The sequence below is a fragment of the Mya arenaria genome, chromosome 10 (assembly GCF_026914265.1).
Source record: "Mya arenaria isolate MELC-2E11 chromosome 10, ASM2691426v1".
NCBI lineage: Eukaryota > Metazoa > Mollusca > Bivalvia > Myida > Myidae > Mya > Mya arenaria.
Genome location: NC_069131.1, coordinates 68,534,209 through 68,547,220, shown reverse-complemented (window position 1 = coordinate 68,547,220; position 13,012 = coordinate 68,534,209). Strand labels below are relative to the sequence as shown.

Here is a 13,012-nt window from a genome sequence, read left to right as displayed (position 1 = left end):
GAATTCCACTTCTTAAGTAACATACTAACTGGTAAACGTAATAAGATTCGTGTTACCACTTAGCTTTAAATGCATTCCAGAGTCAGGCGCTAACAAGTTACCTAGCTATGGTTTGCGAATTCCACTTAATAAGTAACATAATATCTGGTTTACGAAATACAATTCGTGTTACCACTTACTAAGTGAAATTCGCAAATCATAAGTAGATAACCAGTTGTATAAATATATTTATAGATAAATGGTAACAATGGACATTTATCCAATTGGAGATTTTTGAAGGGCGAACCTCGCAGGTAATTTTGGGACATCTTTCCCCTCAGCTCGTCTGACCTATCCGTATACATTAATTAAATTAGGAGGAAAGAAAACTGCTAAACGTTTTTAAATTAAGTTAGACACTTTCTCTGAAATTGATACAAGTATCCTGTTTTAAAATGATGGGATGTCAACTTTATTTTTCTCTTACAACCGCATTTCCGTCTTGTGATGTTTGCCCACAATCAGAAACACAAAACAACAACCATGTTCAATATGGGTTTAATTATGCAAAAATCTTCATTAATTATTTTAACTGTGATGCATGATGTTTTGAAACAAAATCATGAGACACGTTATATCAATCAATGTCATCTAACGTACGCTCTTTAATTAAGACATGATTTTACAAGGGGAAGGTTTTTACCACCTTTATGAGTCAATCAGAGATATAATTGTTTGTTGCTATTAGTCATACATTGTGATCGTTAAAATATATAAAGGCAACAGTGACAATATAATCCGGTGCATTTCGTTTCGGTTTTAAAAGAAAATCAAAATGGAATCAGTTCTCATTGTTATTGTTTTAACGGTGCTGGGAATTGTTTGCGGACAAAATTATGCCGGAGGAGGTAAGATTTAACTGTTGTAGACATTTTAATAGTTTTTATAAATAAATGCGTTCCACTCATCACAAGTAAGTGGCATAGCTCCTTGCTCTAAAGTTCGTTAAACCATATTTTTTTCACTCTTAACGTGACACTCTTATTCAAAATCAATACTAACACATGTATAACAAACATAAACTTGAGTGATAAACCTACTACTTACTAAATAATGCATATACGGAACATTTTAATTACTGATAACAAGATTGTAACCGTGCATTTAATAGCAGAAAGCGCAAAAATATTAAATGATTGGTGAATGATAAAAGATTTACCATGATCTACTATAGTCTCATCAGGTAGAAATACTGTGTTGTATGCACATTTCTTTCAAATTAAACACAGTATCCTTCATAAGAACCATTGTTTTTGACATTTGTTCATCTTTATTGGAATATTAAAACAATATTATTAATTGTGGTAAATCTTATTTGGGAGTAAGGGTGTATCATTAAATATGACATTTAAATATGTGTGTTATTTGTTTATCATTGTATTATGTATTTTGCAATGACTACATTCGAAACGGATAACGGCATGTACATGTTGCTATTGCCAATAAACTATGAATTTTAGCTTGTTTTTCAAATTAAATAAAGCATTTTAATATGGCTCATTTATTTGTTTGGTTAAGTGTTCTTTGATTGAAATCAAAATTAAAACAATAGATTAACAAGCTTCATGGTCCACAAAACTAATTTATAATATTCGGTGGTTAAAAGTTATCAAAATCTATTTTATCTACTCCTAAATTAATTTATAGTAAACACACTTTACATGTTTGACTCAGAAATTCATAGTATTGCTATGCATTTTATTTATATCTTTTTTTAATAAGATACTTTTGAAATTATTTATCAAACTAATTAAATGATTACGATTCGGGACTTTTCTTGGAATTTTGCAACAAATCTAAGAACTTTATGTTTGACTTAGAAATCACGCTTTGTCACTTCCTAATTCTGTGAAATGTATAGAATTGCTATGCTTTGTAATGTAACCATTAGTTAGGTATTGTCCCGGATTTTTAATCAAAATGTTCAAACTGCATTTGTTTGAGTCAGATAAACAGCGATAAATTATGTATCTATTCATTTTATCACATACTTGCTTTGCATTGCAAGTGATGCTAATTAGATATATATAGAATGTTTTGTTATGTATTCACTGATTATATTTAAGGTATATTTTTTATTTATGAAACCGAATGAATATAATCATTTAAGGCAAACATTTTGGTAATTAGACTGTAAAAGAAAATTATTGACCACTGGGGGGATCTAAATAGCAATAGCTTATGGATACTTGTTTGTTTCACTTTTATTTCATCGAATGAGCACCGAATATAATACGGCAATTTTTCGGTGATCACGAATTAAAAGAAAAATGATACCAGCTTAAACACACATCGTCCTTGTTACCACTCTTATCGCAGAAGCATGCAATTCTACAAGAGTCGAAACTCCTCTTATATCAACTATTGGTATACAATGTTGTAAAAATGGCGCTATTCCGAGAATTTCACAAGTATCTGAATTTAAGGTGTGTTCCTAACGTATATTTTTTGTTCAATTTTGACCATGTACATAAACATATAACGCTAGCAAGAACGCATACAACTCACTGACTCAAGGAACCCCATATAAGGAAGTTACCGTCACGTGATATTTTAGCGGCAAATCCAACCATTAAACCGCTTGCTTCTTTTAAGTATTACTGCTGATGGATAAAAGCCGTCTAAATGTTCTAAAAGGTGATTTGTTATGGTTACAATGGGAATGGATTTACTGTCAAAAAAGAACAATACAAATGATAGAGAGCAGCTAAAAGAAAATATGCTTGTGTTCCTTTTTGACAAAACCGACAAAATGTTGACGTTTTGATAATTAATGCAATTGAGGTGTGTGTTTATATTTGTTTACTGTGATGGCATCGTTATTTCCGGTAAAATAATTGTTTCCCCCTATCATTCTTCCTATTTTTAAGCTATTTTTAGTATGCAAAGAAATATTAAAATATTTTTGCGCTGAATTTCGTTTTAAAAATGATCACCGCATTTCGTCACCTGGAAATAACATTCATTAAGTAAACGTCATAAAGTTCGTGACGTGGATTATCTCAATATACCAAACTAAGCAGAACGCATAGTTGTCGTCATTCATGTATGTGAGGGTACCGCTTTTTAGTGATCAATTCCAATGTGAATATTATCTGAGTTCAATAGCCATACAAAGTTCAGTCGATTAATACATATATTGCCCTAAGAAGATCGTACCTCATGACCCCATTAGTCTAATAAAGGTTTACAGCGTATGCGCAGACGGCACAGCGATATACAGGAAATAGACGCGCAAAGATCTATATGAAATAGACGAACAGCAATATACTGGAAACAGACGCACGTGTTTTGCTTTCTGTAAAATCATTGACTCTCACAACGGTTAAAATTGATTAACATAACATTAGTCTACAGACAACACTTCGACGGTCATTGGCCTGTAAATTAGTGCCAACACCAGGTGTTAATCGTCCCAGATGACTGACCTTTGAATTAGACCTGTACTGCAGACACTATGTTGGCATTATCCGTTATAATGTTGTTGTTTTTAGATGTAAATTCCATAAAAAATAACTTTTGTTTTAGCGGTCTAGACAATAATTCAGCCCCATCAATAGCAGCTATACTTTTTGGTCTTAGTTGTGAGAGCGGTCAGATGTTAATACTTCCCTGCAAAAAACAGCCCTACTGTTAGGTTACAGTTTTTAGAGCGAGCCAGACTACAATACTGTCCCACAAAAAATGACGCTACTAGTTGGTCTAACTTTTTTGAGCGGGCCTGACTTCAATGTTCTCCCGCAAATAAACGACCCTTTTGTTAGGTCACACTTTTAAGAGCGGACCGGACTATAATTCTGCCCAATGAACAACGGCCCTACTGTCAAGTCACAAATTTTAGTGAGTTCGTTGGGTTTTAGTAGTGTTGAAGGAGACGCAACGATATAATGTTTCACTCATTAAAATAATAATAAAAAAAAAATTATTATTATTATTATTATTTTTATTGTTATTATTATTATTATTATTATTATTATTGTATAATATTTCAGGTATTCCTATCAGGCCTCCAGGTGGAATAATCTGTGCCCGGGTGAAATGTAGTTGGCCACAATGTCCTGGCGGGGCTCGGCCACAGACAGTACCTGGTCAATGTTGTCCCTCTTGCCCGCTTCCCGTTGGACCCGATTGCTCAAGGACATTTTGTACACTGGACATTAAGATTTGTGCGGACGGGCGGCAAGCCCCTGTCCCACCTGGAGAATGTTGTCCACGATGCATCGACCCACCAAGTGAGATATTTACACAGAATATAGTAATACATGTAATGTGCGATTATGGCAAGTACCTGTGACTTTCTCGGATGAATTATCGACATTTAACACTACAATTTTAATAACATAACATACAAGATAATTGTTTATTTCAGTGTAAGATCGTAATATATTTCATCAAGTGAGGGCCACGAATAAGATAATCAATATTGGTGTTCATGAAGTGAAATACATTACCGAAACGAACATGTTATTTCCAGCCTTGTGAGTGCTGAAGTTTTATTTGGAACTGAGAGCGTGCTTATCTGTCGAAATAGTGAAAAATATCAATTTTAAATATTCACCCTGTCAAATAGTAAAATATCATATCCCTTGTTACTGATAAATAAATATCATTGAAAAGGATATAATAAAAAGCATTTTCCAATTAGAATACACTTAAAAGATAATAATATTACAACTACAGAAGAAAGGAATTAAGCGAGCATGATCTGGCTCCAGATTGGTCCAATCCTTTGACTCGTAGTTAACACCTAATATTTATGTAGGAAATAACAAAAACCGGGCCACAATATCAAAATAATGTTCAATTCATTTATCTATCTGCAGCGCAGTTGATTTTACCACATAACAACATAACACCATTCGGGTGGGTGAGAGTGGTCTAGTGGTATAGGTGTCCGCCTCTCACCCAAGAGGTTGTGGGTTCGATCTCCATCTGGGGTACTTTCTCATGGCCTCCCAAAAAAAGGACACAGTACTGGTTTCTGCCCAGGAAACGGACTCGAGAGTGATTCTATAAGCATAGCTTTCGTCACAATCGAGCTAAAATAAACTTGTATAAACTAACATCATTCGAAAATACTCTGGTTTTACTCTTTTTGAAAGCTCTTTATTGTGTGCATTATTATGTTGATTAGCATCATGGCTCAATATTTTGACAAAAATAAAACTCTACGGCACACACTTTCTTGAGTATTTTTCAAAAATAATTTACTTTACTTTAGTTCGAGTTTTGCTCTTGATTTTTTTCTTTTTACTGTTGAATGAAGTATTTTTATCCACACAATATATGCAAGAATGTTCCTTTAAAGTAGTATCACATATAAAATTGTGATCCATGTTATGCGGTTTTGTGGTAATATGATGTAGCTTATCGGATTGCTTGGTAAAGAAAGCCAACTTTTACAATGAATGATATCAATAATATATGACCAGATGTATAACCATTGCATGTTTTTAATTTATATAGTAGTTATCTCAATTGGATTAAAAACGATTAAAGCTAATACAATTACGGGAAAATAACGGACAGAATAAAGACATAGCTTTATGACTATAATATTGAATACCACCTCAGGAGCTTGTATATTATATAAGCGATCAAGATTGAAACACACATTGTCTATTTAGTTACAGGTACAAAGCCTGGTCAGTGTCCACAGAGACGCGGCAGTGCTTGTAGATCCGTGCATCCTGAATGCAACGGAGATTACTCTTGTCCCGGAAGCCAAAAATGCTGCAGTACCGGTTGTGGACGCCGATGCACTACACCTTTGTTTGGTAAGAATAAAGCGTTTTTTAATTATGATGGTTATTATTAAGTAGCAGCAGCAGCAGCAGCAGCAGAAGCAGTAGCTGTATCAGTAGCAGTAGCAGTAGCTGTATCAGTAGCAGTAGTAGTAGTAGTAGTAGTAGTAGTAGTAGAAATATTAGTAGTTAAATGATGTGTTCGATAATGTTAACCAAATCGTTGGGTCATATCGTCATATTTCGGCTATTGTTTTTAAATAACGCGCGTATTTGCATGAGTTTTTCATCATACATACCTTTAAATGGATGGCAACTTGGCATACCATTTGCATCACCTTTTGTTATTTCCAGTGGGACAATATCGCAGATGAAGTCAAAGTGAAGTTACAAACGACGTGAACATCAAGGACTGTAACTTATGTTATTGAGTAAATTATTATGTTAGGTTTTCTATGTCGTAATAAATGACATATTTAAGGTGTATTTCAATTTTGCACTTTAACAATGGTGTCTTTGATGTCGTTTATATTTAAAACTTAACCATTGCAAACTGATATTTTATATGATATGAATATAATTTTAATGCACGCAATGTATTTAATATAACACTAATGTTAACGATGAACAATAAATGCATAACAACACTCATGTGTTCTTGTAATCAATGTGTACCTTTTAGTTAATATGGAAATGTGTCCCTTTGTCAGCACTTGTTGAATTTTTCTTGTATATTTATTTATCTTAATAAGTCAAAACTGCTAAATCGATTATACTTGATAATTGATTGTATTATAGAAAAAGGTCAACTGCATGCATCTTATTTTTCCTACTGTCCTCCCTACCTATTTTTATAAGAAACAAATGGGTTTTTTTTGTGAATATTTTATTATTTCATCTTATTTTTTATGAAAGAGAACATAGATTTACATATGAATATAGTACCTTCCCTAACCGAATATGGAGTGTTACATAATTACGGTTCAAGCACCTTAGCGCAGAGCAATAATTATACTACACAAACCGCATAGGAATTTAATATTTCTTTAGAAACAGAGACTGCTCTCTGACCTCTAACATGATATGACTTTCTATTGCATTAACGTCTCTTTAAGTCCAACGCTATTCCAATACTCCAAAGTAAAGTTACAAGCTCAAAATCCACCCAGAATAACCACTAGAAACCCCCGTTTAAGCCAGGTATGAACATACATTGAACGAGATACAAACGCCATCCAAAACCACGCATTCAGACTGGCATGTTCAGAAAATACACTTCTTTGCGGGATAATTTAAACTAGTTTTATTTAATATTACACAAAAGAAATCTTTGTATCCTCACAGTAGTAAAACATTTGAATATATCACGCCTCCAACATAAATGACGTAGCGCCATTGGTGCAGGACTGGTCACGCGGTGACCCCATATTTTGGAAATTTATATCGTACCAAAATGGCGTCTTTGCTCTCACCCGATATGGTTTCCCTTGCCCCGTATATCCCATATCGGGTAAACCTACTAACCACTTATAATTAACCTGCATAGAAACATAAGGTAGGGTCTTAACGACACTAAACGAGAGACACATGTACAAACACAACGAATATACATCAAAATACCTTTTTTAAGTAAACAGACGGAACATTCAGTGAAAAATGTTTTAAATCTGTGTTTTGGCGAGACCTTTCAGAGACGCCGTCAAAGGCAAAGCATTCAAAAAGTATACTATCAGATTACTTTGCATTCCCTCACGTGGGACCTATAAAGCAGCATAAGGTATAGTTACCAGACACATCACATTTTGATTTAAGTATTAAATCATGTTTAATATAAAAATGTAATCCAACTTTTATGATATACAAATGTAAATAAAAAAACGAAAACAATATTTATTGAAAATATATTATTAGCTATTTAAATGGGTTCACAAAGGCCTAATAGCCATATAGAAGAAGAAACAAACGCATCGTCTATCAAAACATACTAAGGTAACTACTTTTCACATTCAGTTATTCGACTACATGTTCTGCCAATACATGTAATAGTTTCCGTATTGGAATATTTAGTAGCTAACAGACGAGACAAAACACGCATTTTTACTGCTTCGGCTGCCAATACATGTTATGGATCCCGCATTTGAATTTTCAGTAGCTTTCAGACGCGACGAAACATGCAATTTCACTGCTTCGTCTGCCAATACATGCTATGGATTCCACGTTTGAATATTCAGTAGCTTTTAGACGAGATAAAACACGCAATTTTACTGCTTCGTCTTCCAATAAATATGTTATGGATCTCGCATTGGAATATTTAGTAGATTTCAGACGCGATTAAACACGTAATTTCACTGCGTCGTCTCCCAATACATGTTATGCATCCCGCATTGGAATATTAAGTAGCTTTCAGACGAGATAAAACACGCAATTTCACTGCTTCGTCTGCCAATACATGTTATGCATCCCGCATTTGAAAATTAAGTAGCTTTCAGAAGAGATAAATCACGCAATTTTACTGCTTCGTCTTCCAATATATGTTATGGATTCCACATTGGAATATTAACTATCTTTTAGACGAGATAAAACACGCAATGTCACTGCTTCGTCTGCCAATACTTGTTATCCATCCCGCATTGGAATAGTCAGTAGCTTTCAGACGAGACAAAACACGCAATTACATTGCTTCGTCTGCCAATACATGTTATGCATCCCGCATTGGAATATTCAGTAGCTAACAGACGAGATAAAACACGCAATTTCACTGCTTCGTCTGCCAATACATGTTATGCATCCCGCATTGGAATATTAAGTAGCTTTCAGACGAGATAAACCACGCAGTTTCACTGCTTCATCTGCCAATACATGTTATGCATCCCGCATTGGAATAATAAGTAGCTTTTAGACGAGATAAACCACGCAATTTCACTGCTTCATCTGCCAATACATGTTATGCATCCCGCATTGGAATATCCAGTAGCTAACAGACGAAACAAAACATGCAATTTCACTGCTTCGTCTGCCAATACACGTTATGGATTTCGCATTGGAATATTTAGTAGCCCTCAGACGAGATAATACACGCAATTTCACTGCTTCGTCTGCCAATACATGTTATGCATCCCGCATTGGAATATCCAGTAGCTAACAGACGAGACAAAACACGCAATTTAACTGCTTTCTCTTTCAATACATGTCATTATGGATTTCGCATTGGAACATTCAGTGGCCTTCAGACGAGATAAAACATGCAATTTCACTGCTTCGTCTGCCAATACATGTTATGCATCCCGCATTGGAATATTCAGTAGCTAACAGACGAGACAAAAACACGCAATTTCACTGCTATCTCTTCCAATATATGTTATGGATTTCGCATTGGAATATTCAGTAGCCTTCAGACGCGACGAAACACGCAATTTCAATGCTTCGTCTGCCAATACATGTTATGGATTTCGCATTGGAATATTCAGTATTCTTTAGACGCGATGGAACACGCAATTTCAATGCTTCATCTGTCAATACATGTTATGGATCCCGCATTGGAATATTCAGTAGCTTTCAGACGAGACAAAACACGCAATTTCACTGCTTCGTCTGTCAATATATGTTATGGATTCCGCATTGGACTATTCAGTAGCTTTCAGATGAAACAAAACACGCAATTTTACTACTTCGTCTGCCAATACAAATAAGGGTTACCGCATTTGAATATCCAAAGCTCACATACGAGACAAAAAACATATGAGACAGAACACGCATTTCCACTGCATTGTGTATCAAGAAATATAAGAACAGATAATCACAGAGGTAAAAACTGTGCTTTTTTAGAGCAACTGTGGAAAACAAATGAAACATGCTTAATTCAAATTCGAAAGATGTAATCGCTTAACCCTCGGTATAATACTTACTCCAGATTCCTACAGTATGAAACCTTCAAGATTCTTCCAGATTAAAATCTTTAAGTAGCCCCATGGTTTCGTTGGATAATAAAGAACTATAAAATAAACGGGTATATGAATTACTCGTTAAATATAATACTATTTACTGTTTTATATCCATTGTCAATGATTATTTTGAGAAGCTGATCCAGAATAGAATGTTGTCGTACCCTAAAATTGATCCTGTCCATCGGAGACCGAAACACATTGGCTCTGTGAATATTACTCAACATCGATATATTGTTTTGGATTCAATTCTTTTTTCACACATGAGATATTACAGATTTCTTAGTACGCTACCTAAAATCGTTTTTTATATCGAGGTAATGATCCTTTTCTAGAATTAAAAGGGAATTTGAGGATACGTCTGCGGTAAATCCGTGTCTATTGTTATGAATAATTCAAATATTACCTCATCTTTACCAAATGAATTCAGGAATACCAAGACTTTTGGCAAATGTTTATAACCGTGAAGGATTTTTTTCCTGAAAGAACTTGAACATAGTGATATGTCTACATGTTGCCCTAAAACAATAAACCACTTCAGACGTCCTTCAACTCGCATATCCGGCTTTGAATATCGCCACATTATCAGAGCACATAACCAAGATCAACGCTCGTTTAATTATGCAAATATCGTCATTAAATATAATTTATAAGGAATTTGATATTTTTCAGTAGCAAGTCGTGATGCATTTACTGTAAACAAAGTTTACATCCATCATAAAGTTTATGCTTACGCAATTTCTTTAATGAAGACATAATTCTAAAATGTGGCGAGTTTACCGCATTTACGATTTATTAATATAATCATTAAGTTTGGTAAAGTCATGCATATCAATTGTTAAAACATTAACAATGAAGATAATCTAAACTTCTTATCTGACACGATAGTTTCTGTTTCAGATCAGGAAATCAAAATGAAAGCCTTTTTTCTCGTAACGTTCAAACGTTGCTTGGAGTTGACTGCAGGCCCAACTATGTGGGAGGAGGTAAGAATAATTAATAGTTGCATATTTTTGAATTGCTATAATTAAAATAGCTTAATTATAAACGCTTAACAATTAAATAAATAAATTTTAAATAGATCATTTTCTAATAGCTTTTATTAAAATAACTGGTATTCAAATTGCTAAATTTTAAACAGCTTACATTTAAAAAGCTAAATCTTAAAAAGCCAAAAAATATTTTAAATAATTTCACCAGATTGAGTTATTTTTACATTGCTCTTTAATTGCTTTAATCAGGATAAAGTCAAGAAGTTTTCCAAGTCAATATATGTTTGACCTATGACATGACGAATTGCTCCTGATAGGCAAAAGTGTTATTTCTGGTGCGGTTACACCAATGTTCATTTGGATGGGAGAGGATTGCTACTGCTCCATTAAACCATCTTACAATTCTCTATATACTGTATAAGGTGGATCAATCTGTGATCGGGTGACGTTGTTGGCCACAATGTCCTGGCGGGGCTCAGGCGCAGACATAACCTGGTCAATGTTGTCCCTCTTGCCCGCCTCTCGTTGGACCCGATTGTTCCAGGACAGTCTGTTCACTGGAAATTAGAATTTGTGCGGACGGGCGGCAAGCCACTGTCCCACCTGGAGAATATTGTCCATGTTGCATCGACCCACCAAGTGAGATTTTTACACAGAATATAGTAATAATATGCGTTTATGGCAACTCACTTGAGCGATCTGCCCGGGTTAATTATCAACATTTGAAAGACAATGCAATATAGTTTTACAACGTTAAGAACATTTGATGATAATTTTTAGACTCTGATAGCATAAACATAACACTCACAATTATATTAGTTCAACAACAGAAGAGACGGATTAGTGATCATGATCAAATCTGAATTAGACCAAGCCTCGTAGTTTGTTAACACTTAACATTTATATAATGAAAAGAACAGACCAAATATCAAAAAAAAATAACTCAAGTCATTTCTCAATCTGTTGCGCATCTGATTTTACCACAGTATAGCATAAAATTATTATCATTCATTAATATATTAATGTTTTACTTTTTTGGAAAGCGCATTATTGTGTTATTAACATCATGGTTCAATATTCTTACGAAGAAACAATTCAGGGGCGAATCAATTATTGAGTAATTATTCAAAAATAATATACTGAAGATTTGTTCTTGAATTAATCATGTTTTTCTTTTAACTGTTTACTTAATATTTTAGTCAACAAAATCTGTAATGATAATGTGTTTTAAAGTAGTAAAATATATACAATTGTGAATCATGTTATGCGGTTCGGTGGTAAAGTGATTGTTATTGAGGTTGAGAATTGATTTAAGTATTTTTGTGAAGTTGGCCAGTGCTTTCAACGTTGTCATAAGTTCACCTGTTGGACAGACTTTGCTCCGCCCCTGGTCGCTCGAGTTTTTAAATAAAGCTCAATCATCAAGATAAACCTAAATAAACTTAAACATCGACTTGTTTATGCCAAATGACACAGATCTTAGATATATTTCATTGTTAGAAACGAGATCCCAAAACACATACTTCCTTGAATAAATGTTAAACAATAAAAGATAAGACTTTAACAAAATTGCTTCACTTTTTATATCAAATCTATGTGAAATATATTCTTGTCTGTGGCCAGGCCCGAATACTATAAAAAGACTCAAGTCAAATCTCAGTCTCAATTCATTTTATTAAATTACAGCATAATATGATTCTAAATTGTAAATATTTTACCTTTTTGAAAATGCATTCCCTCATAGATTGTTTTGAAATGTTTGGTCAATATTTTATAGAAAAGTAATTTGAGAGTAAAACTTGTACTTGAGTCTAATTTATTTTTTTTGAGCTTTACTCAAGTACAAGTTGTGCTGTAGAAATACTTATTTTAAGTATATTGAACAATAATGTTAATCAACATAATGCACAAGAGAATGTGCTTTTGAAAATAGTAAAACATTTATTTCTTTAAATAATGTCAATATGTAATGTGAAAAATGAGTTGAGAATGAGTTTGAGTACTTTCGTGATATTGTGGCCAGGATTCATAAACATGAGGCTGCACTTAAATGGGCCTGGCCAGGGATACAGCAAAGAATGTTCTAAATTCTAGCTAATCTGATTGCTTGATAACGAACGTTAACAATGAATGATAATGCTCAATATTTTTTTTCTAAATTGGAGTTAGGATTGATGTAGCTAATTGGATTGCTTGGTATAGATAACCAACCTATACAATGAATGAAATTAATGAAATGTTACCAGATCAAAAACCACTACATGAGCTTGTTTATTATATAAGCGATCAAGATTGA

At 33.8% G+C, this 13,012-nt stretch overlaps 1 protein-coding gene across 2 annotated transcripts; it reads left to right on the top strand.

The window, feature by feature from the left end:
* Positions 1-731: 731 nt before the first annotated feature.
* On the top strand, positions 732-6,430 carry LOC128205111 (uncharacterized protein DDB_G0274171-like). 2 transcript variants are annotated; one of them, XM_052906545.1, is made up of 4 exons: positions 732-887; positions 4,032-4,271; positions 5,673-5,816; positions 6,138-6,430. In XM_052906545.1, exons 1-4 carry the CDS (start codon positions 815-817, stop codon positions 6,155-6,157), a joined length of 477 nt encoding a protein of 158 aa, XP_052762505.1. In that variant the 5' UTR covers positions 732-814; the 3' UTR covers positions 6,158-6,430. The 2 variants fall into 2 exon arrangements, with proteins under 2 accessions (XP_052762505.1, XP_052762504.1); XM_052906544.1 differs by having other exon boundaries at positions 5,667-5,816.
* The last annotated feature ends 6,582 nt before the right edge of the window (positions 6,431-13,012 follow it).

Bases quoted from the DNA above. Each gene is read 5' to 3' on its own strand.
- LOC128205111 (XM_052906544.1), top strand. From the start codon at position 815: ATGGAATCAGTTCTCATTGTTATTGTTTTAACGGTGCTGGGAATTGTT. The intron at 4,272-5,666 runs GTGAGATATTTA...TTGTCTATTTAG, and splicing joins ACGATGCATCGACCCACCAA to TTACAGGTACAAAGCCTGGT. The intron at 5,817-6,137 runs GTAAGAATAAAG...TGTTATTTCCAG, and splicing joins ATGCACTACACCTTTGTTTG to TGGGACAATATCGCAGATGA.